We start from the raw sequence: 21,962 nt of genomic DNA, 5'->3' as shown, positions 1-21,962 counted from the left end.
CTAATGATTTCTGTCTTGTAGAAAAAAATTCCCCAAGACTATGCCTATACGTCTCTTTCAGCATTATTTCTTTCACAGTAGTCTCTTGAATTCTTCCTTGAATCAGCTTCACATGCTGTTGGTTCCTTTATTAGTGTATCAAATAAATCATTGATATGTCTTCACTATAAGTCTGTCTTAAACTTTTAAAAATTAAATACTTTCCTCAAAGAGCTAAACACAGAATTTCTATGATTCAGCAATTCCAATCCTAGGTATATACCCCCAAAAATTGAAAGCAGACACTCCAAAGAATACATTTGTACACTCATGTTCATAGCAACATTATTTACAATAGCCAAAAGGTGAAAATAACCCATTTCCATTAACAGATATGTACATGCACACACAATGGAATATTATTTGGCCATAAAAAAGGAATGAAATTCTGATACATGTTACAACATGCATGAACCTTCAAAACATTACCAAAAAAATATCAAGACTAAGAATAGGTTTGTTCAAAATTATTAGTTAGAGCAGGAATACAGAACAAAAGCAAAAACAAGAAACACAAAAATACCTGGGAGGGTAAGCACTTAAAGGACTGGCTAGAAGACCAAAAAAGAAAAAAATCCTAAGAATGTGATTTCACAAAACCAAAAGAAAAAAAGCTTTGTGATGGTCAACAGCAGTAAGTACCACTGAAGGTCAAGTACAAAAACAAACAAACAAACAAACAAAAAAAACACTGACTACTTTCAGTAAATGAGGAAGCCACTGAAGATTGTAGCAAAAACATTTTTGGTACAGTGGTATATCAAAAACAAAATTGCAGGGGATTAAGGAGTGAATGGAAGACAAAGTTCTCTTCTATATAAGATGGGGATAAAAATCATACACTCACAACATAGAGTTTTAGGAAGAATTCAGTGAGATGCTATATGCAAAGTACATGAACTGCACCTGGAGATACTAGGTGCTAAAAAACTTTTTCATTTTATTAGGAAATATCCTTTATGTTGTTGTTATTCCTTTGTAATGCTTGTAGAGTGCTTAATATGCTTTTTTGCTTCAAAAAATTCTGCATATAGTGTAACATATTTGGGTTTCTCTGTACTGAGATGATCTACCTACAATTACTTTGAACAGTCATTCACCTCTAGATCTCAAATCTCAACACAGTGCTAACATACATTTTTTAGCATCTCCTATACTCTTCTTCTTGCTTTAAGCTGCACCATTGTAACCTCAATACACCACAAAAAAAAGCTCAAATGGGTCTCTACTTACTCCAATTATTATTTTTTTAAATAGAATTGCATCAGAGTCGTATTCCAATGAGCATCACCGAAACTGGAAATTGCCTACTTCACTGGTTCATTCAATGTATCGTCCTGATTATTATGTCTTATTTCATTTTGAAGCTACTTCAAAGATGCTTTTCTATTAGTTATGAGGTCATATAATATTATGATTCAACACAAGTTCCAGCAAGCTTATGTATCTTTAAGAATATTTCAAATCTTTACAATTTAATAGTTTGGGTTGAACATTCATTAAAAGATAAAAGCTCATTAGTTATATGCTTTGGTTAGTGTTTTATGAGTATTTTCAAATAATTACTAGTTATTGGCATTTCAAATGCTTTATATTAAGATAACCATCTTTGAAAACTATTTTCATTTTCAATTATTCAATCACAGTAATTATAGCTCTATCATTTATTTTGCAAGAAACAAATTCCCATCAGAAACAGACTTCTTTTATGAGTGGGAAATTACTTAATTGCTTTTAAAGTACTTGGTGACAAATACTACTCATTGTTCATTCCAAATAGCACACTATTAATCATTATCTGGAAAAATGGATGGTCTCCAAAAACTTTTAGAACCAATTAACACCCAAATTAAACTATTTCTTCAAGTCAATACAACATTTCACAAGACACTATATTCAGTTAAGTTTCTTAAATGATATTTTAATATTAAGAACTGTTTATATTTTGTAATGTTGTTAGAATAGTTCACATATGTAATCTTTAATTCATTTGTTTTATTTTCATTACGGCAAAAATTAGCATTCAAATAAATAAAAGAGATCAGCTCTTATAGCATCTGGCAGCATTATAATTAAAGTTCTGTCAATAGGGCTATTAAAAGGCTGGTTTGAAAAGGATTTAAAATTTAGCCTCTAGTCAGGTTAAAATTTCATATAAGAACTGCAGGTTAACAGAATGCCTGTAAAAGCTCTTAGGTTATATATTAGTGGTTTTTCTCAATATATCATTTTCCAAGGTTTTTAGTTAAAGATTCTTCAGTAACACCTTATGGATAATTAATTTTTCTAGATCTATACCCACGGTTCATTTCTATTAGGAGTGCCTGCTAGGTGGTGGCATGGTGCCACACTACACAGGAAACCCCATAAAGAATAGCAATCTGCTGAGTCTGGGTATAAGAAGCGTCCAATACACTTCTATTAAATACAGGAATGACGAAATGCCTTCTGTATCATGTTGACAGTTCAGTTCAGCAAGTTTTCTAGCATTCTTCATACCATTAATTTAATTTTTTTCATATCCATTAATAAAAATAACCAAAGTACTGGGAAGAGAAAACAAAACTTGGACATTTTTCATCTTTCCTCAATGCCTAATACAGTACTCTTACTTGTGAAATTTAATCACCAATGCTTCCAAATAATACAGCTTGAAGAAAAAAGGTAATGTGGAAAGTATTCATAATAAATTGTTCGGTTTCATGTACATACACTAAAAAGGGGTAACTTTGACATAGAGAAAGGAATAAAGTGTATTTTAACTACTAAAAACATATATATATGTGTGTGTATATATATATATATTTAAAAATTACATCCTTAATAGAATTAACCTTAATGAGTGAGAGGTTTAAACAATTACTCAATAAAATACAACTGATTAGTCTGGCATTTTCATATATGGAAAAAGTTATTTTATAATCAGATAACCCTTCAGCTGGACTTGGGAGGAAGTTATATGCAATCAGATAAACCTCTAGAAGAATTCAGAAGAAAAAAAATACTAATAAATGCTCATCAGCATATGCACTAGTTTCCAATTGCCACTGTCACGAAATTAACAAAAACAGTGGCTTAAAGCACCACAAATTTAGTATCTTACAGTTCCGTAGCTTAGAAGACCAAAATCATGTTCACTGAGCTAAAGTCAAGTGTTCTGTCTGAAGGGCTGGTTCCTTTGAAGCGTCTGAGGAAAGAACCAGTTTCCTTGGCTTCTTCAGCTTCTGGAGGTCACCTGCATTCCTTGAGTCATGGCCCCTTCCTTGCATGACTACCGCTTCATGCTTCCTGCATCACAGCTACTACCACTGACCCTCATCTTGCTGTCTCTGTCTTACAAGAATGCTAGCAATTACACTGGCTCAACTTGAAGAAACTGGGATAGTCACCCCCGATCTCCAAATATTTAATTGAATCACATCTGAAATGTCCCTTTTATTATATAAAACAGCATATCCACAGGTTTGAAAAGGATATAAAATTTAGCCTCTAGTGAGATTAGAAATTTCATATAAGGATTGTGATTACCGGTGATTAGGACATGAACATCTTTAGCGGGTTATTATTCAGCCAACAACATTCAGCTATTATTCATCCTGAAGATGAATAACATGAGAAAAATAAATATGAAATCAGTTTAATGTTTATGATTTTACATCTAAGATGTAAAATGTACTAAGATGTGAAACAAAAAATGGGATAAATATGTCTAATATTATTCTACAACAAATTCTATTATTCTATAATACATGCTTTAAAACAACAAAAGCAAAATATAAAGAATAGTAAACTAAGGCAAGTTTTAAGGAAAGCATTTTAAATCTAAATATAAAAATAGATAAAATAAAATTGTTTTAAAACAACAAAGATGAGCAATTATCAAAAACTAGAATCAAGCATTTTTAGTGGATCCCAAACATGATTTTTTTTCATGACAGTCACAGCTGTGTTTCCCAAAAGGAGTTGCAATCTATTATTAAAATAAACAAAAAGTCATGGAACAAAAAGGCATAGAAAGTCTGACAGGATCATGAATTATAGTGCAATAATAATTCAATATAATTACAAAGCATGCCTAAACTAAAGAAAGAAAATGGATTGTATAAACAGGCTTTTATTTCCATGAAAGAGCTCTTATGTATTTCTGATAAGGCAAAGTGTCAGTGTATAGATTATGACAATACACCATCCCAGTTTTCCCCACGGAAGTTCAATAGTTCACATTTATATTATGAAAATCCTGCTGATTAAAGCCAAAGTTAGGAACTGAATGGAAACTCAACAAATATTGTAAGGATAACTGTAGAACAGATGTCACCTAGCCCCTGACAAATCATTCTTCTCACTGTTTTGAATGCTCTTATTTCAGCTGTCACAAGCAGTAGTATGTAAACTGATGGAACTAGAACTGACTGTTCCAGGAACTTCAAATTGGGATGATAACATTTATTCGACGATTTTGGTGACACTAGTGTTTATGTTGGTAAATACCACTTATAGATTGACCTTACATTGACAAAAATGTAAGGTAGCAAAATACAAACGAGCACACAGACATGAGAAATAGGAACTATAAAGCTTCACAATGAGGCCATAAAACAGGCTGAAGAAGCATACAACCACAGAGATATGGAAGAGCTTAAGGTTTATTAATATGGCTGTAATTTTTCCTCCACTATACAATTATAGTTTATGAATAATGTGAGATGACTTCTAGTTTAGCCAGCAACATTCAGCATCTAAATTTAGAGAAAACAAAAAGCAGAAAGAATTTTTTTTCAAATAGAATTGGTTAAACTTTCCTGACAATAACATTAATGCCAATAACCTTGCTTGCTTCTTTCTTTGATAATCAACATTATCCACTGATGAAATGGGTTGCCCCTCTTCCTTTAAAAGTTGCCCTCCATCTTTCTGACACCTGACTTGTGGCTATTCATGTTATATCTACTCCCAGGCTCTGTGTTCTGCATTGTGCTTTCTTTAATAAGCACTACTGGCTGAAGCAGAATGGTTTGAATTTCAGAGGAAAGTACAGGGCAATACTGAAGCTTTTTAAATGTTAAGACTTCCTTTGGCACGATCTCAGCTCACTGCAACCTCCACCTCCTGGATTCAAGTGATTCTCCAGCCTCAGCCTCCCAAGTAGCTGGGATTACTGGTGCGCATCACCATGCCCGGCTAATTTTTTTTGCTGTTGTATTTTTAGTACAGACGGGGTTCACAGTGTTGGCTAGGCTGGTCCTGTACTCCTGACCTCAAGTGATCCACCTGCCTTGGCTTCCCAAGTTGCTGGGATTGCAGGCATGAGCCACTGTGCCCGGCCAGGACTTCCTTTATTTTTGTTAGTTTTGAAGAAGTATCCTCTCATAATATAACTCCTGTCCAGACATGAATACCCTTTTGGGTTACACTTTTGAGTCATCACTATTATTTTCTGACCATTGTTTATAACAAATTATGAAGAATAAGTGTTGCCTATTTTTTTTTCCTTTGGAAGATATTTTAATGTTACTCATATAATAACTCATGCTTTCCTAACTAGTAAGAAACAAGGTAATAGAGCATTTGCCTTGAGAAGACTGAGCAAATATATAAAATATGACCGTAAAATGATGTATGTGTACAATTCTACTTTATAAGGGTACATAAAATAAATATTGCTGGAAGCAAAAGAGAATAATTATGATAAAATGGAATATTTACATCTATTTAATGAGTATAGTTCTGATCTTAAACATTTAGGCTATGTCTGGTCAATACAAAGTGAAGGGCAGATTAGTTTTCATCCAGGCTATATGATCAAATAAATAACAAATATAAATAATTTGACTCTTTTAGACAAAGGTTTCCAAAGCTTTCAAAATTACACTCTGTAGTAATGACATTATTCAGTCTGTTATTAAGACATCTAAATGCTCAACATTAGTCTACTGTTTAAATTTGTTCCACCAACCATTTTACTTAACTAAGCAAATAGCAAATTTATTTGTTCATTTATTCATTCACTATTAGCTAAGATAAAAAATATTTACTTACGTGTTCGTTATTTATTGAGTGACTGTCTTCTGTATTTTATGGAAAATGAAGAAGTAGAATACATTATTGCTAATTTTATGAGTTTTATAGTCGATTAGAGAATAAAAGGAATACATACAAAAATAATTTAATTACAGTATAGAAGCTATTAAACAGGCAAATAATAGAGATGCAAAACCTAGATTGAAAAGAGTGCACAAAGTGAGTAAGAACAGCCATAAAAATTTCTGTTTAGAAGATAAGAGAAGATCAAGAACAAAAAGCAAGGGTAAAGACTCCACAGTGAGAATTTATTGAATATGGTGCCAAGAGTAAGTTCTTCTTCGCTAACTACTGGGATGGGTCTGTGCACAAGAGTGAGAGGATATAATATTAGAAATGATGAAATATTTTATCATAATCATCAAAACTCTGTAAAAAATAATTTAAATATTGCATGTTTCCTGGTATTTTCAACTCAATGTAATCATGTAACTACTAATGAGACCTACCAGAATTCCTTCCTGATATTTGGAAGGAATTCAGTATTTATTACAAAATAGATACATTAATGATACCTACTGAGCTATGACACATGCAAAAGAGAAAAAAAGATCCTTGCAATAGCTGACCTAACACTCTCTTGGATCTGATCAGAGAGGCATGCAAGATAAAGAATGGGGCTGTTTCCTATAGGACGCAATATCTTGATAGCTGTGTTTCAGTATTAGTGTAGTGGTGTCATGCTAGATAACCAGGGTGCATAACGGGGTGTGGAGTCAAATAGATTCCTGCAAAGTTTTACCTTGAGAAAATGATATACCTTACTCTTGGAAAATGAAGTACATAGATAGATTAACCACATTTTCAGTTAATGAGTGCTATACTGTCTCGAGTCATATATAGTAGTTTATATTTTATTTCAGAAAGATTTCCTAGTGATTTATAATGCATGTCTATGTTATTTAAATAATGTAAAAAGTCACTGGAAGTGAATTTTGGACATAATCCCCAAATCTTTTAAATAATTATCTAAAATATCTACACGTTGTCCATTATCCAGCTTAACTATATACTTCTACAAATAAATAACACTCGCATCACAATTAAAATATAAAATAGGTGTCATTAATTAAATGTAATATACAATTGCTTTTATACTACGCTATGCTGCTGCTACTAGGAATAATGGAGTAAATATTTGAAGTAATTCTTTTACTAGTCTGAGATGGTCTCAGGAAAACTAGACTGTACTCTTGCCATTCTTACTAGGCTTGCAATCAAAGTCTTATATTATTATTTAATAAAATATAAGTATCTCCCAAAAATACAGGAAAAAATCCTTAGGTCTTCTTTCTTCAACCTGAAGTATTATTTCACTGTGTGGTTTGTCAAAAATAACACAAATTTAATATTCTAAAACCTTAACAAGCAAACTGACTTTATCGAACGGCTTTTAAGAGGCTTAGGAAATCTACTATTACTTTATCAAAAACTTTGTCCCAAAAGTCCAACTTATCATGGACAACAGTCAAACCTCTCTCAAACCTCTTTGCTAGTCCTTTCAAGACACGAGTCTGCTTGTCACTCCTTCCCAGTCTTCTCCTGCCTTTCCTCGCCCTTTTCATCTTGCTGAGCCATCCTTTCAAGATGTTCACATTGCCCTAGCTTATGAAAATCAATTTTCTTATTTGCTTCTTACAATTCTCTGCTCTACATATCACAAAATGAACATAACAGATAAAACAAGGATTCTCCTCAGGAAACTGGAAGAAAAAAACTTGAATACTTAAAACATTTTTTAATGTTCCAACATACAAGCATATTGGAAAACAAAAACTGCTGCCCAAGAGTCTTCATGGCATAAATCCTTTCTCCAGGTTGTATCCAATCACAGCTTTTCAGAGGGAATACATCAATGCTTTTAAGTCCGTAAGTTTTAATGTAACATTAAAACTAAATTTGAATTGCAAAATTATGTGGGTGACTGAAATCACTGATTTAACAAAATCTAGAAACATGGACATTTTATACTAGGAAATGGCAGGCATGTTTTGAGTTGCTCCTTATTTTTCAGTTTTTATGTTACTTCACTATCTCCTGTATTGAAATATTTCACAAAATATTAAATTAATTACAATCTTACCATTGTTGTTTCTTGAATGGATCCAAAACTGTTAATAAAAATGTTGACTACTACATCAACAGGAATGCCTATGAATAAAAATTAAGAATATATTTACTAGCTGTAAAAAGCTTGGTCAGAGTTATCATAGTTTTTTGGTTTACACATTTAGGTTATCATATTTTTTCCAATTCATATGGAATGCAAAATCTATGGTCTCAGTATAACATGTTCATAATTGCTATTAACTCATTTTTCAAAACAGGAATCATAATACAAATAAAAAATGAGTTCAATTGTATTTTATAATGTTCTTTTTTTTCAGGAAGAATTATGTCTTAAATTGTAGGGACTCTGCAAAATACATTTACCTTTAAATCTGTTTTTAAATTGCCCTAATACATTTACTTTAAGGAACTACAAATTATTCTTAAAAAATCATTTTGAAAACAGGGTTTAATTTTTTTTGCATTTTTCTAATTAGTTCAAATTCTTACTTTAATAGGTAAAACAGTATTCAATAAATTTTACTTATAATTATTACATTTTAATTTTTAATTCATGAAAATGTAAAGCTAATTGGACACACAGCAGAGTCATTATAAAGATTTTTACCTGACCTTTTGAAAAATAATTAGAAAGTTCACGGAGTGAGAACTAAGGTATAACGTTGCAAATTTCTTTCTATTTTTTTTTCAACTCATTGTGGCTGCTGGTTGGGCTAACAAAGGGAAAATGTGAATTTAGCCTTTTAGCCACATAACCACTAACTGATGAAAAACAGGTGGTGAATCAATATATGGTAGACATGTGACAACCCAGACCATGGCTGTCGTTGAAAGTAACTGAATAGGTCCCGGTAATGAACAAAAACCCATTTTTACAACATAGTTGTATAACTTCAGTTGACTAGAAGCAGCTGCAGACTTGTTTTTTTCTAAAGGCAAAAAAAAAAAAAAAAAATCAAACCTTATAATGTTAATCTGATCTACATTAATACCTGTCCTTAACCAGCAGCAAGGATTATAGTTTTCCAGAGGAGATTTTGTTCATACAGCTTTTTTCTAATTCATCAAAAGTACAAAAAAGGTCTATACAACTGCACAATCTGTTCTTGGCTTATTTTATTGTAAGCATAGTCTTGGTTTTTAAAAGGTGTGATAAATGGTAATATCTAATTGGAATAAAAATAATCTATGTTGTAGAATACATAGTCACTTTTATTCACAAAGCCAACATGCTTTTAAAAATCACACAGCCATCATTTTTTCAGCAAAAGAAAAGAAAGAATTTTCTATTAATGTGAAATACTAACAAAATGTAAGAAAGACTCTAAATATACATCAGAACTGTTCTCTTTCCCTAAATAAGAAAATCATCATTCTGCAAATTATAACTCTGGTGTCTGTGAATGAAAGCCAGGTCTATTTCCAGAGTCTAAATTTTAAAGCACTAAGGTTAAGAATAGTACTTAGCAAACTCATTACAGAGGTTAGCCTATTAATTCACAGTATATCCTTTTCTGAATGTTTAAAAACAGGTAACCTATAAAGCAGTGAGAATTCATATTTTACTTATCTTTGAATATTTTAGGCATTGAATTGCTCTGAACTTAAGGACATTTTTGTTACATGTCACTTTAAAATCTTACTGTTTTGAATATCACAACACATATACATATAAAATATCACAAAGTTCTATACATATAAAATTAATTTTTAAACAATAAAAATGAAAATTTATATGGGGGAGACAAACCTTTGAAGTTTGGTCTTATCCTGGGATCATAACTGACCAGTAACCTGTTCAAGATATTGCTAGTGGAGTTGGCAGGTACTCGGGCAAGGTCCTCTGCTGACTGCTGACTATAAGAGAGAGAAAAATCCTGATAAGTAGTTATAAATAGCAAACAACAGAAATGGGTAATTCTCATTGGGAGGAAAGACTGCCTTTTTGAGACAAATCCACAACTATAGTATGGCTTTTTCAAATAGAAATAGAGACTAGTAAACATTGTTAAAAACCCAAGAGGCATTGTTATTTATTTATTTATATATATATACACAATTAACTTTACTAAATGTATGAAACATTGCTCTAAATACTCCATGTTACTTTTTATAAAGTAAAATTAAGGAGACAGCTTACTTGTTCTGAAGCAACCTGCCATCGAAATCTAGGTAAGTAAAAAGGAAGTGCACACAATGAGAAAAAAAAAAAGCAAAGAACATTTTTTGAAAAATGTGTAATATTAACCTGCCAACACAAAAAAGATCTGACCAGAGAGATGGTCTAAGAATTCATAAGACAATCATGCTGACGTTTATAAAATGATATTCCCCAAGAAATACAGTGAACATTTTCCTCACTCAGTAAAATATGGCAGTCTGGGAGGCAGAAGGGAATTGGTAAAAGACTTTTCACTATTATCAGATAAATGAAACAAGTAAAATACTCTATATTATACAGAGCTGTAAGAGATAACTACCTATTGCTTTTCTGTATATATTTGTCATCAACTCTTTATCAAGAAGAGGAAAATCTACATTGTTTTGCTATTTTAATTAACTTTGAATAATGATAAGTGACAAAATTGGTGGTTGCTTAAGAGCCCTTTTTTTAGAAAGGCACTTTCTTGGAAGCCAAGGAAAACATTTTGTTGTTTTTGTTTTGGTTTGGTTTATTTTACCCCTCATAAAGTCTTATGCATAATAATTTTTCTCATTACCTACACACACACAAAATCCATGACAATCACAAGGAAGAGTAAAACTCTACTTGGAGCACCTAGCACAGCATTTTCTGTATCGATATGGTAAAAAGTCTCAATTTCATAAATTACATTAATTTATATGAAGGAAACGTAGATGCAACAGGCTTGGCTTTGTATTGAAATCAAAACTCTATTAGGCATTTCTGAGTTAATTTTCATACAATCTGCCAATAAGAGACAACTATTGTAGGTGAGATATAACAGAAAAAAATGTATGAAATAATCTAATAATACTATGAATTGACATAGACAACTCTTTCAAACAGAAATTCAATCAGAGTGCAAAGCATTTTAAAAAATGAAAATCAATCAGTTAAACCTCCCAAAAGTGCAGAGATCATACGGATTTTTAAAAACTGCTTCTCGTGGCTTTATTTGCTCCAGTGTCACAGTTTCATAAACTTGAGGGCTGGTAATTAGATTTTCCATTTCATTGCAGGTAAAACTATAACTTCCTTACAGCCAGTTGTCATCCTTTATCAAAAGATGGAAAACTCTAAAGAGAATGAGGGTATGTGGGAAAATTGGATATTAGGATGCAAATTAGTATTCAAATCTATCTACAAATTTTCTCATTCAAAGGAAGAAAAAGAATTGATTGATTACAAAATACACTTGTATTGGATCAATTCAGAACTGCTATTATTGTGTCTGTTCATATAAAATCCTTTACAAGTATATTCCTTCTAAACAATGAAAAGACAACATGAAGACAATTAACACTAAATTTTGTAGTTTAGAACTTTCCAGCCGATTTTTCTGCTTCTAGCTGTAGGCTGTGTCAGTCAAACTCATTTTTTAGCCCTTTATCTCACTACCAAATTTTGTCCTTCTTCCACAGAATCAGTGTGTCTTTACGGGATATTGCAACTTCCATTCTTTATTGTACTAATCTAAACCAAACCTGTCCTTTTAAACTTCATCTTCTTTGTAAAATCTTGCCTCAACCTTCAACCTTACGCTGATGAACATGAACTAATAAATATATTGCTTGGCAATGATTTTGTAGCTTTTCTTTGCTTACCTATGGGGATATTACCAACTAGACAAAATGAAAACAGTATGATTATTGAGGGACTCATGGTTTCTATATATTTGTAGTTCCCTAGTCTATTTTTATAGTATTAAATACACATTGGTTCAAGTACTTCCAATCTGCCATCTCTTCTAGGTATATTTCAGCCTCATGTTGCCTGTGCTGTAAGAGGTAAGCAGTTCCACTCATCATTTCCAGAGGAAGAAGAGCATTTTGTCCTGGGGCACTCTCTTAGGAGAAATGACTTCCCCCACCCTCATAATCTTCCCAGTATTGACCATTGCTGAACTAATTACTGGCAAGGAGGAAGAAACATTCATGATTGGCTCAGATTAATATTCTGGTGCGGAATGAATATTGGAGAATCAACCATTATGTCCACTACATTCTTTCATTTGATAGTCATGTTCATGCTATTAAACAGAAGAGATATTAACCACACAGAAAGCTGTTATTTCAAGGGAGAGAATGGTAGAAAAGAATTGGTACAAGAGTAAGAGGTAAGTAAATGGACCTGTAGAGTACATGGTATATAAAGAAACTAAGACACAGCAGGGTTAAGAGATTTTTCTAAGGTGGTAGAGCCAAGAATGAAACCTGCTCCATGGTAAGCCTGCCATAGTGTAAGTGAAATATTATCTGTCTTCTTATTACCATCCATACACATATTGCTTTAGGGCATATATATTTTACCTTGGGTTCTATTCATCTTACTAGGCATTGTTAAAAATCATTAGTACTGAAAATATAAATTGGCCCTTTCTATCAGTTCACTCTTCTACCATCTCCAAATGTTTTTGCAACTCTCCACAGTTAAAAGCAAATTCTTGTTTGTTAGCAACAAAAACTCAACATTGCTTGACAAAAATCTTCTGAAAATCAAACAAGCAAACCAAAAAAAAAAAACAACAACAACAACAAAAAACCAAACCAAAAACAAAAACCCAGGGAATATACCAAATATCGTATGGCCCCTTTTCTTCTATTCTTATTTGTGTCAATATATATTTCCATGTTTCAGCTGCAGGTAACTTGGCATGAATGTTTAATCAACAGTTTACATTTATTTGTATTAGAAATGAAGAGATGTTTTAAAAATTAAATAAAATCCCATGTAGTTTATATTCACATGCATGAACTCAGTGTTTTCCCACCTAAAAAAAGTAAAAATCATATTTTTAGCTTATCAATAATAAAATAACATTAAAATTATCTCTACAGACTAAAATATATTTAAGAGATTAAATGGATATAGTCACTTCCTTCTAAAGAGTTAAAACAATTTGCATGCAACATATTTTCTTTTGTCTGTATGTTACCTTATATATCCTTATAATTTAGAAAGTAAGTTAGTATCACTTACACAAAATAAACAGGGAAAAGGAGAGTTAAGTGATTTTAATTAGGTCACACACTTAATGCCTGCTTTGTTATTAAAGTCTTCATATTCTGAATCTCAGCCCAATGTTTTATGCATGTGACTATGCTATTTTGTTTTATTTCAAGAAATCTATCAACAATTCCAATATATTAAAAAGCAGGATTTATTTCTTGGAAATATGACATTAATTTAAGAAAATAATGTATTCTACTTGGGCAAAGTGATCAAATGACTAGAGAAAATAGAGTTAAATATCAAAAGCCTTTTACAACCAGTTCTCTTTTGTTCACTTGCCTAAACTTGAACCAATGTCATTACTAATACGTAAAGTTATGCAAGGAATGTGTCAGACTGTATAGCTGTATGATGTAATATTTTCCAGCACTAAAGGAAAAATCCAGAAAATTATTTCCAAAGGAGGAAACTCAATTTTCTATTAACTGTAGAACATTCTTCTTTTTTTACATGACCCTCCAGTGACCACAGTGCACAGTTTCATTTCAAAACAGGTGTGGATGAGTATATTGTCTTAATCTTCTTGCTAAAACCAGAAATCTGAGTCTAAAGGAATTGTTTTATTTCTCCATAGAGGTATAAATGCAGTGACAATTGTCAGAGGCCTTCTCAGACCTGAATGTAGTGTGGGGCTGCACGGTTTTCAGCTGGACATGAACTTAAACAAACACAAAGCCACAGACACAAGGGTAGAACGAGGCATGTAATATATGTTGGTTGTATCATTTCTCATGCTCTAAGGCAGTGATTCTTTGCCTCTGTTAGATAACAAATGTCTCCGAAAATCCGATAAACACTCTATACTTCCCTAAAAAGTGTACACGAAGTTTGCGTTTCTGAGGGTCCTGGACCAGCAGACCACAGGTTAAGAAATTTTTCATGGAAACAGATCAATCATCCTCCCTTCTACAGCAAGCAATTCTGACTCTATGGGATGCTTTGATTACTGTTAATTCTGCTTTTCAGACACAGCAAGATACAAGAAAACACAAGGTATTATTGTTGGAGGAGGTTTTAGACGGAAGGTTCCCTTTCTGAATACTTCACTAAAAGGACTCAGAAAGGAATTATATCAAAGTAAACAATACAACCGTAAATAGTGGCAACCGTGATGTTATTAGTCATTATTTTAAAGCTGGTAACACCATACAAAGTGAAATGAGACGACAATATTTTTTTAAAGAGCAGATATCTTACAGTAACAGAAATTAAACAAGTGTTCAGACAAAAAAAAAAAAAAAAAGCACCGTAATGGAAATATGTCAACAGAGGGACATTGGAACCAACTGAGAGGGTTCCCAGTGGCCAAAGCTGTCATGATTTGAGCAACAAAATAAAGTAGTATTGTATTATAGTACAAAACAGAAATCTCAGAGTCCATACAGATAAAAATAAGAATTGAATAAATGAGGAAATATTAACAAATCACTCATGAAGAATTCCAAACAATTGGTGTAGATCTTCTGCTTTTTAATTGTTGGAAAATAACTCACCACTCCTTAGTGTGGGCTGTGCATAGTGACTCCCTTCCAAAGAGTTCAGTCTGCAAAGTGCGGGGGGAAAGAGTAACTTCACAGCAGAGAAACTCCACAGGCACTCTCCTCAGCAGGTAATCAAGTTAACCTTAATCGTGATAAGCCATGTTGATAATATGGACCCTTGATAGGATGTGATGAGAATCACATTTTAACCCTGTGGTCTTCCTCTCAAAACCACATAACCCAGTCTAGTCATGAGAAAAACATCAGATAAATCCCATTTGAAGGACGGTCCACAAAATATTTGACAGGTACTCAGGTACTTTATAAAACTCTCACAGTCATCAAAAGTAAGTTACCGTCTGAGTGACTGTCACAGCCAAGAGGAGCCCAAGAAGGCATGACGACTGTGTAACATAGTATCCTGGGAGGGATCCTGTGACAAAAAAAGGACTTAAGATAAAGACCAAAGAGGTGTGAGTAAAGAATGGATTTTACGGCCGGGCGCGGTGGCTCAAGCCTGTAATCCCAGCACTTTGGGAGGCCGAGACGGGCGGATCACGAGGTCAGGAGATCGAGACCATCCTGGCTAACACGGTGAAACCCCGTCTCTATTAAGAAATACAAAAAACTAGCCGGGCGAGGTGGCGGGCGCCTGTAGTCCCAGCTACTCGGGAGGCTGAGGCCGGAGAATGGCGTGATCCCGGGAGGCGGAGCTTGCAGTGAGCTGAGATCCGGCCACTGCACTCCAGCCTGGGCGACAGAGCGAGACTCCGTCTCAAAAAAAAAAAAAAAAAAAAGAATGGATTTTACTTATTAATATTCTATTAGTGTTAGTTCTTTAATTGTAAATAAATAAATAAATAAATAAAATAAAAATTACAAAAATAAACAAAGTACCATACTAAAGAAAAAGAAAAATAGAGAAAATTAGGTGCAGGGTATTTGGGAACTCTCTGTACTACCTTGGAAATTTTTCTATAAATCTAAAGCTATTTTAAAATAAAATGCTTATTTGAAAAAAGAAAAAAAGAGAGAGAGAGAGAGACCAGGAAAAGCACTGAAAGAGTCAGGAGAGTCAATTGTAAGCTCTCCTTTCAAAATCCACAGCCTTAACTGGAAGCAAACTATGTATATAATAATCATATAGAAGTGAAACCTCAATCATGTGTTAAGACTGGGGCTTATAAAAAAACACTGCTACTGGTCTGCAAATGGAAATGTATTAAAAGTTCAGCATTACACTTCTATCTGTACACAACTATTTTTAGATAATCAGATAGATAAATAGATATACAAAGACAAATACTTTATGTATCCAGCTAATAAGTTAAATTGGTAGTTATTCATGAATACACATAACTATGTAATTATTGTGGAGTGTTTTTTATTTTTGTGTTTTCCTACTTATCCTATAGTTTACTATCACCTCTCTTGACAGTTTCTGGATTTATTTTCCATTCTGTTTTCGCAGATTAAACTGTGAACAGTTTTATGAATGCAGACAGTGAGTGATACCTTTTACAAGATTAGTCTAAACTTATTTGAAAAGAATGTGTTTATGAGTAGATGTGCATGTGTGTGGCAAAGTCTGTCATGTTATTATGGGCCAAGAGTCATAATTAAGAAGAGTGTTCCGCAACATTCATGTTATTTATCCCTCAACTGGGTTTCAGGAACTGTTGTAGCCTGTGGAAACATTTTCAAATCTTCTCTAGCTCCAATTATACAATTACATCATCCATGGCTCACAGAAAAAATATTCTGCATAAAGTAGAAGCATGTATTTGGAGAGATGCTGGATTTTGAATACCAGCAATTTGCAAATCTCATTGAAGGCTATCTGTTGGTCACTTTTAACTTCATATCACATGTGAGATTACTTATTCTATGAAAACCATGATAGAAGTATTTTCTACTTCTATCATATGTTGCTCAACTGTAAAACATTATACCTTCTCACCACTTCTAATGGGTTTGCTATGCGCTCCAAAGCTCATGACATAAAGAATTAAACATCAATCCAAACACAATGTTTACTGTGCCATTACTTTCAATACTAAACAGAATAAAATTACATCCTGGCCCAGCAAGTACAAATCCATAGTTAAGACTTCTAACTCTGCAACCAACTGCAATGATACTTAGCTTTTCTCAATTTTCCATATATAGCAAAAACTTAAAAATATTGCCCTCCTGGCCCAATGAAAATATCTATACAAAAAATTACACACACACATACACATACACACTAAAGTTGAATAAAATGTGGGTATAATTGAAAAACACATCTCTTAGAGTCAAGAGATTAGTGTTCTAACTCCAGATGGACTGCAAGATTGCCACATGATACTGGGCAAAGCACTCCCCCTCTGTGAACTTCAGTACACTCACCTTTAAACCAAAGGTTAAATCAGGTGAGGTCTCAGAGCTCATTCCATTGACAATCTGATTCCACTTGTAGTGCACGCTGCCGTGCCCCACCATCAAGGTCACCCCTCCAGAAATGAGCTTGCTACTGGGAATGTTGGGTGCCTACAGTTCAGAGCTGAGTGTCTTCTGGAATAGCCTCCAGCTGAAGTAAGGTGTCATGTCCTAGAGGCAGCCCATACCCAGTGACTTTGATAGGGGTATATAAAAGTGGCTGGGTCCCTTTCTACTAATTGAGACACTCTGAAGGGCCATCCCATCTTCAGAGTTCCCAGTGGCATGGACTGATCACTCAGTTGCAACCCCACTGTTCCTGTGTTTAAGCCTGCTTTACTCCCTCTTAAGACATGTTCTCAAAAGTAATCCCTTTTTTCATGCAAATTTTCATCTCAATGTCTCTGTCTCTAAGATAATTTAACCTACAAACATCAACTAAATACCAAGTTTCCTTAAGGAGCTTTACCAGTTATGCAACCACCAATATGCTAAATTTCTCTCTCACTTTAGTCATTCCTTAATTCATTTAACAGTTTCTGAGAATTTCCTATGTGCCATGCACTTGCCATGTACTGGTTATGTGCTTGAGAATCAAACACGCATGATCCTTATTCTGATACAAAAAATGATATTTAAAGCTGTGAGTTTAGATAAATTTGGTTGTGGAATCTCAGGCTTGAAAATAGATTGGATTCAGCTGAGGAGTTCTAGAAACTACTGATACCTCATCCCATTACCCATATCTAGATTTAATTAGTTTTGGATGTGGCCCAGGCATCAGGGTTTTTAAAAAGTTCTTCAGATGATTTTAATGATCAGAAGAATCACTTGTTTGAAAAGAGAGTTCATGGTTAAAAAAAAAAAAGACATGGATTGAAATGTGAGGAATTGCAACATTTAATGAGCAGATAGGAAAAGATAAGCCAATAATTCAAAGAGCAAAGAGCCAGGAAGAAGGGGTAAATCCAGCAGTGTGTGGTATCAACAGAACCCAAGGGAAATAAAAAAAGAATATTTCATGGAAGAGTTGGCTAACAGGGCCAAAAGTTGCTGAGAGGTTGAGATGAGGACTGACAGCTTTCCATGGGATTCAGCAAAAGAAAGAACGGTTTTTCAGTTGAGAAAGAGGCGGAAGCTAGATTGGAGTTGATAGAATAGTAATAGGTGAAGAAATGAATGAGAGAGTGCATATGACTCTATTGAAAAGTCTGTTTCACTAGGAGTGATGTCCCCAAGACAGTGAAAAAGGAAGCCCTGGATTCTTCCTCCCCTCAAGGACATAACAATGCAACAACAAATGGATCAATCTTCTTTGTGAGAAATTCTAAAACTAGTTGAGAGTCTTCTGTACCTCAGTTGAGTATGAAATCAGCCACATTGAACTCGTAGAAAAATAAGACATCCTCCAGCCCTAATCCCCACCCCTAAAACCCCAACACAGCATAATATAATCATGAAGGAGTCCTCAGCTTACAGTTTCTTCCTCTGGAGTGAAGCAGTTGGACCATATACCTAGCATCTCAGCTTTTGCATGTACCACCAGAGAGACTGTTTTCTATCTCTCCTGTCTTGGAAAGCTGATAAAGCACAGCATACACTAGTACACTAAGCCACTGAGGACTACACAGAAAAAAGTAACAGTTTGCACTAGCATGAAGACATGCCACAGCTCCTCCCCAAAGCTCAGTGCACAACAAGCAAGGGAAGTAAACCCTAGCTCCCAGCTTCTCCCTGAGAACACTTGAACCACATGTCTACCAGCCCAACTTTTTCTGGTGCTACTCAAGGGACTGGCTTTTCTCTCATCTCTCTCGCAGCACTGATAGGGCCCAGTATACACTAGACCACTGAAGGCTACAAAGAACAAAGTGGCACTTTGAACAGGTGTGCAGAACTCATCACAGATGCTACCCCAGCTCAACACAGAGTGAGCACATAAAAAACACCAGAGCTCAGATTATTCTTGGGGAAGGAAAAGAGCTGGATCACAGTTCTGGCATTCCAACTCCTCCAAGAGCTACCAGAGGAATTTACTTTTACCCACCTTTCTTGGAGGATAGACAGGGCCTAACATACTCTGGACACCTGGAAGCCACTAAAAAAAAAAAAAAAAAAAAAGACAATGATTTAGACTACCAAGAAGGTTTGAGAGACCCAGAAACTGGCCAGGTTGAATGGTGAGGGTCTTCTCTAGCACAGGATCTATCTGTGGAGACTGGGAGATGTAGAGGTTTTTCTGCTGCATAGATAACAGCACAAAGACTCAAGAAAAATAAAGAAACAGGCAAACATGATTCAAACAAAGGAGTAAAACATAACTCCAAAAACCAACCCCAACAAAATGGAAATATATGAATTATTTGACAGAAAATTTAAAATAAACAGTCATATCTTTATAAATAATAGAATGTTCAACATGCTCAGGAGAACAATGCACAAAGTACGAATTTCAACAAAGAGAGAAAATTTTAAAATGAAGCAGGCAGAAACCTTGAAGCTGAATAATATAATAAACTAAAAAATTCAATAGAGAAATTCAGTGGCACATTAGAACAAGCAGAAGAAAGAATGAGCAAACATAAAGACAGGTCATTTAAAATTATCCAGAGCAAAAAAAAGAAAAAAAAAGAGTGAAGAAAACCTAAGGGTCTTATAAAACACTGTGATATTGTAATTTATAATAAGATATATATATTTGATCTTCATTCTTGCTTCCTAGAATAGAGCTCCTAAAACCTGTAAACACTCTGGAGTGTTGAGTGTCTTCCGTATGCTAATAAGATGACTGGCAGTTCAAGGCCCCTAGAATAGCCCCAGGATGGGGACTGGTCACCAGAAAGACGAAAACATGATTAGAGAGCTGAGATTTTCAGCCTTACTCCCACCCTCTGACCTTCAGGGAGGGGAGAAAGGTTGAAGGTTGAGTTGATCACCAACGGCCGAAGATTTCATCAATCATGGCCGTATAATGATGCCTCCATAAAAAACCCAAAAGACTGGGTTTAGAGAGCTTCCAGAAAGCTAGAGACATAGAGGACTATAAAAGATGGTGTACCCAGAGAGGGCATGGAAGCTTTATGCACCTTCTCACATGCCTCGTTCTATGCATATTCTCCATTTGCCTGTTCATCTGTATCCTTTGTATAATTCCTTCACAATAAATGGGTAAAAATAAGTGAAGGGAAGTGTTTTCCTGAGGTCTGTAAGCTGCTCTAGCATATTAATCAAACCCAAGGACATGATCAGGGGAATACAGATTTACGGTCAGTTAGTCAGAAGTACAGGACACAACCTGGGACTTGTTATTGGCATCTGAAGTGCAGGTCAGTCTTCTTGGACTGAGCCTTCAAGCTGTGTGATCCAACACTATCTCCAGGAAAATAGAATTTAAAAATAAATTATAGGGCAAACAATTGGTATTCACTGGAGAACTGACTGGCTGTCATCTGAAGCGAAATGCCACACACACATCTGGTGTCAGAAGTATTCTACTGGAAAGTATAGTGTAAAAAAGACACTTAGGCTTTTACTACAGATTCCATCAAGCAGACCAAGATAGGCATTATGGGAATTACAGAAGAAGAAAAAAGGGAGAAATAATGAGGAAATTCTAAGAAATAATGGCTAAAATCTTCCCAAATCTGAGGAACAAAATGAACATCCAGATTCAGAAATCCCAGAAAGCCCCCAAAAAGATAAAGCTAAAGTCATACACACAAATTGTATTAGTCCAGTTTCTCCAGAAAGACAGAACCAATAGGAAATACAGCCATACCTCAGACATATTTAGGGATCAGTTCCAAACCACCACAATAAAGTGAATATTGCCATAAAGTTAGTCACACAAATGTTTTGGTTTCTCAGTGCATATAAGAAACTAAACTGTAGTCTGCTAAATGTATACAATAATAAACATACCTTAATTTTAAAATATCACTAAAAATTGCTGACAATCATGTTAGTTTTAAACAAAGTTTCTTCTTTTTTGCTGATAAGAGGGTCTTGCCTTGATGTTGATGACTGCTGACTGATCAAACTGGTGCTTGCTGAAGTTTGCGGTGGCTGTGGCAATTTCTTAAAATGAGACAAAAGTGAAGTTTGCTGGATCAATGGACCTTCCTTATATAGCAGATGTGTCTCTAACATGCAGGGCTGTTTAATAGCCTTTTACCTACAGAACATCTTTCAAAATTGGAGTCAATCCTCTCAAACTTCTGCTGCTTTATAAACTAAGTCCATGTAATAATCAAAATCCTGTGTTGTCATTTTGACATTCTTCTCAGTATCTTCACCAGAAGATCTGAGTAGAATCCATTTTAGGAAACCACTTCTTTGCTCATGCATAGATGAATCAACGCCTCTTCTGTTCAAGCTTTATCGTGAAATTGCAACAATTCAGTCACGTCTTCAGGTTCCAGTTTTAATTTAAGTTTTCTTGCTATTTCCACCATCTCTGCAGTTAATTCCTCCACTGAAGTCTTGAACTACTCAAAGTCATCCAAAAAAGTTATAATCCTGTTAATGTTGATATTTTGACTTCCTTTCATAAATCACAAATGTTCTTAATGGTATCCAGAATAGTGAATCCTTTCCAGAAGGTTTTCAATGTATTTGGCCCAGATCCATCAGGGGAATTACTATCTATGACAGCTATAGCCTTACTAAATGTA

General features: G+C 34.3%; 1 protein-coding gene across 3 annotated transcripts in view; it reads right to left on the bottom strand.

Moving 5' to 3' along the window:
- The window catches only part of GLRB (glycine receptor beta), a 90,776-nt gene that overhangs the window by 36,578 nt on the left and 32,236 nt on the right, over positions 1-21,962 (bottom strand). For all 3 annotated transcript variants that reach the window (XM_025385382.1, XM_025385384.1, XM_025385383.1), the window contains exons 3-4: positions 9,941-10,047; positions 8,204-8,271 (exon numbers count right to left, since the gene is read on the bottom strand). In XM_025385382.1, coding sequence (XP_025241167.1) covers positions 8,204-8,271; positions 9,941-10,047 — 175 coding nt within the window. The remainder of the gene's footprint in view (positions 1-8,203; positions 8,272-9,940; positions 10,048-21,962) is intronic.

Source organism: Theropithecus gelada, chromosome 5 (genome assembly GCF_003255815.1).
Source record: "Theropithecus gelada isolate Dixy chromosome 5, Tgel_1.0, whole genome shotgun sequence".
Taxonomy (NCBI): domain Eukaryota; kingdom Metazoa; phylum Chordata; class Mammalia; order Primates; family Cercopithecidae; genus Theropithecus; species Theropithecus gelada.
The sequence above is the reverse complement of the archived record's forward strand: the minus strand, read 5'-3'. Positions and strand labels throughout refer to the sequence as shown.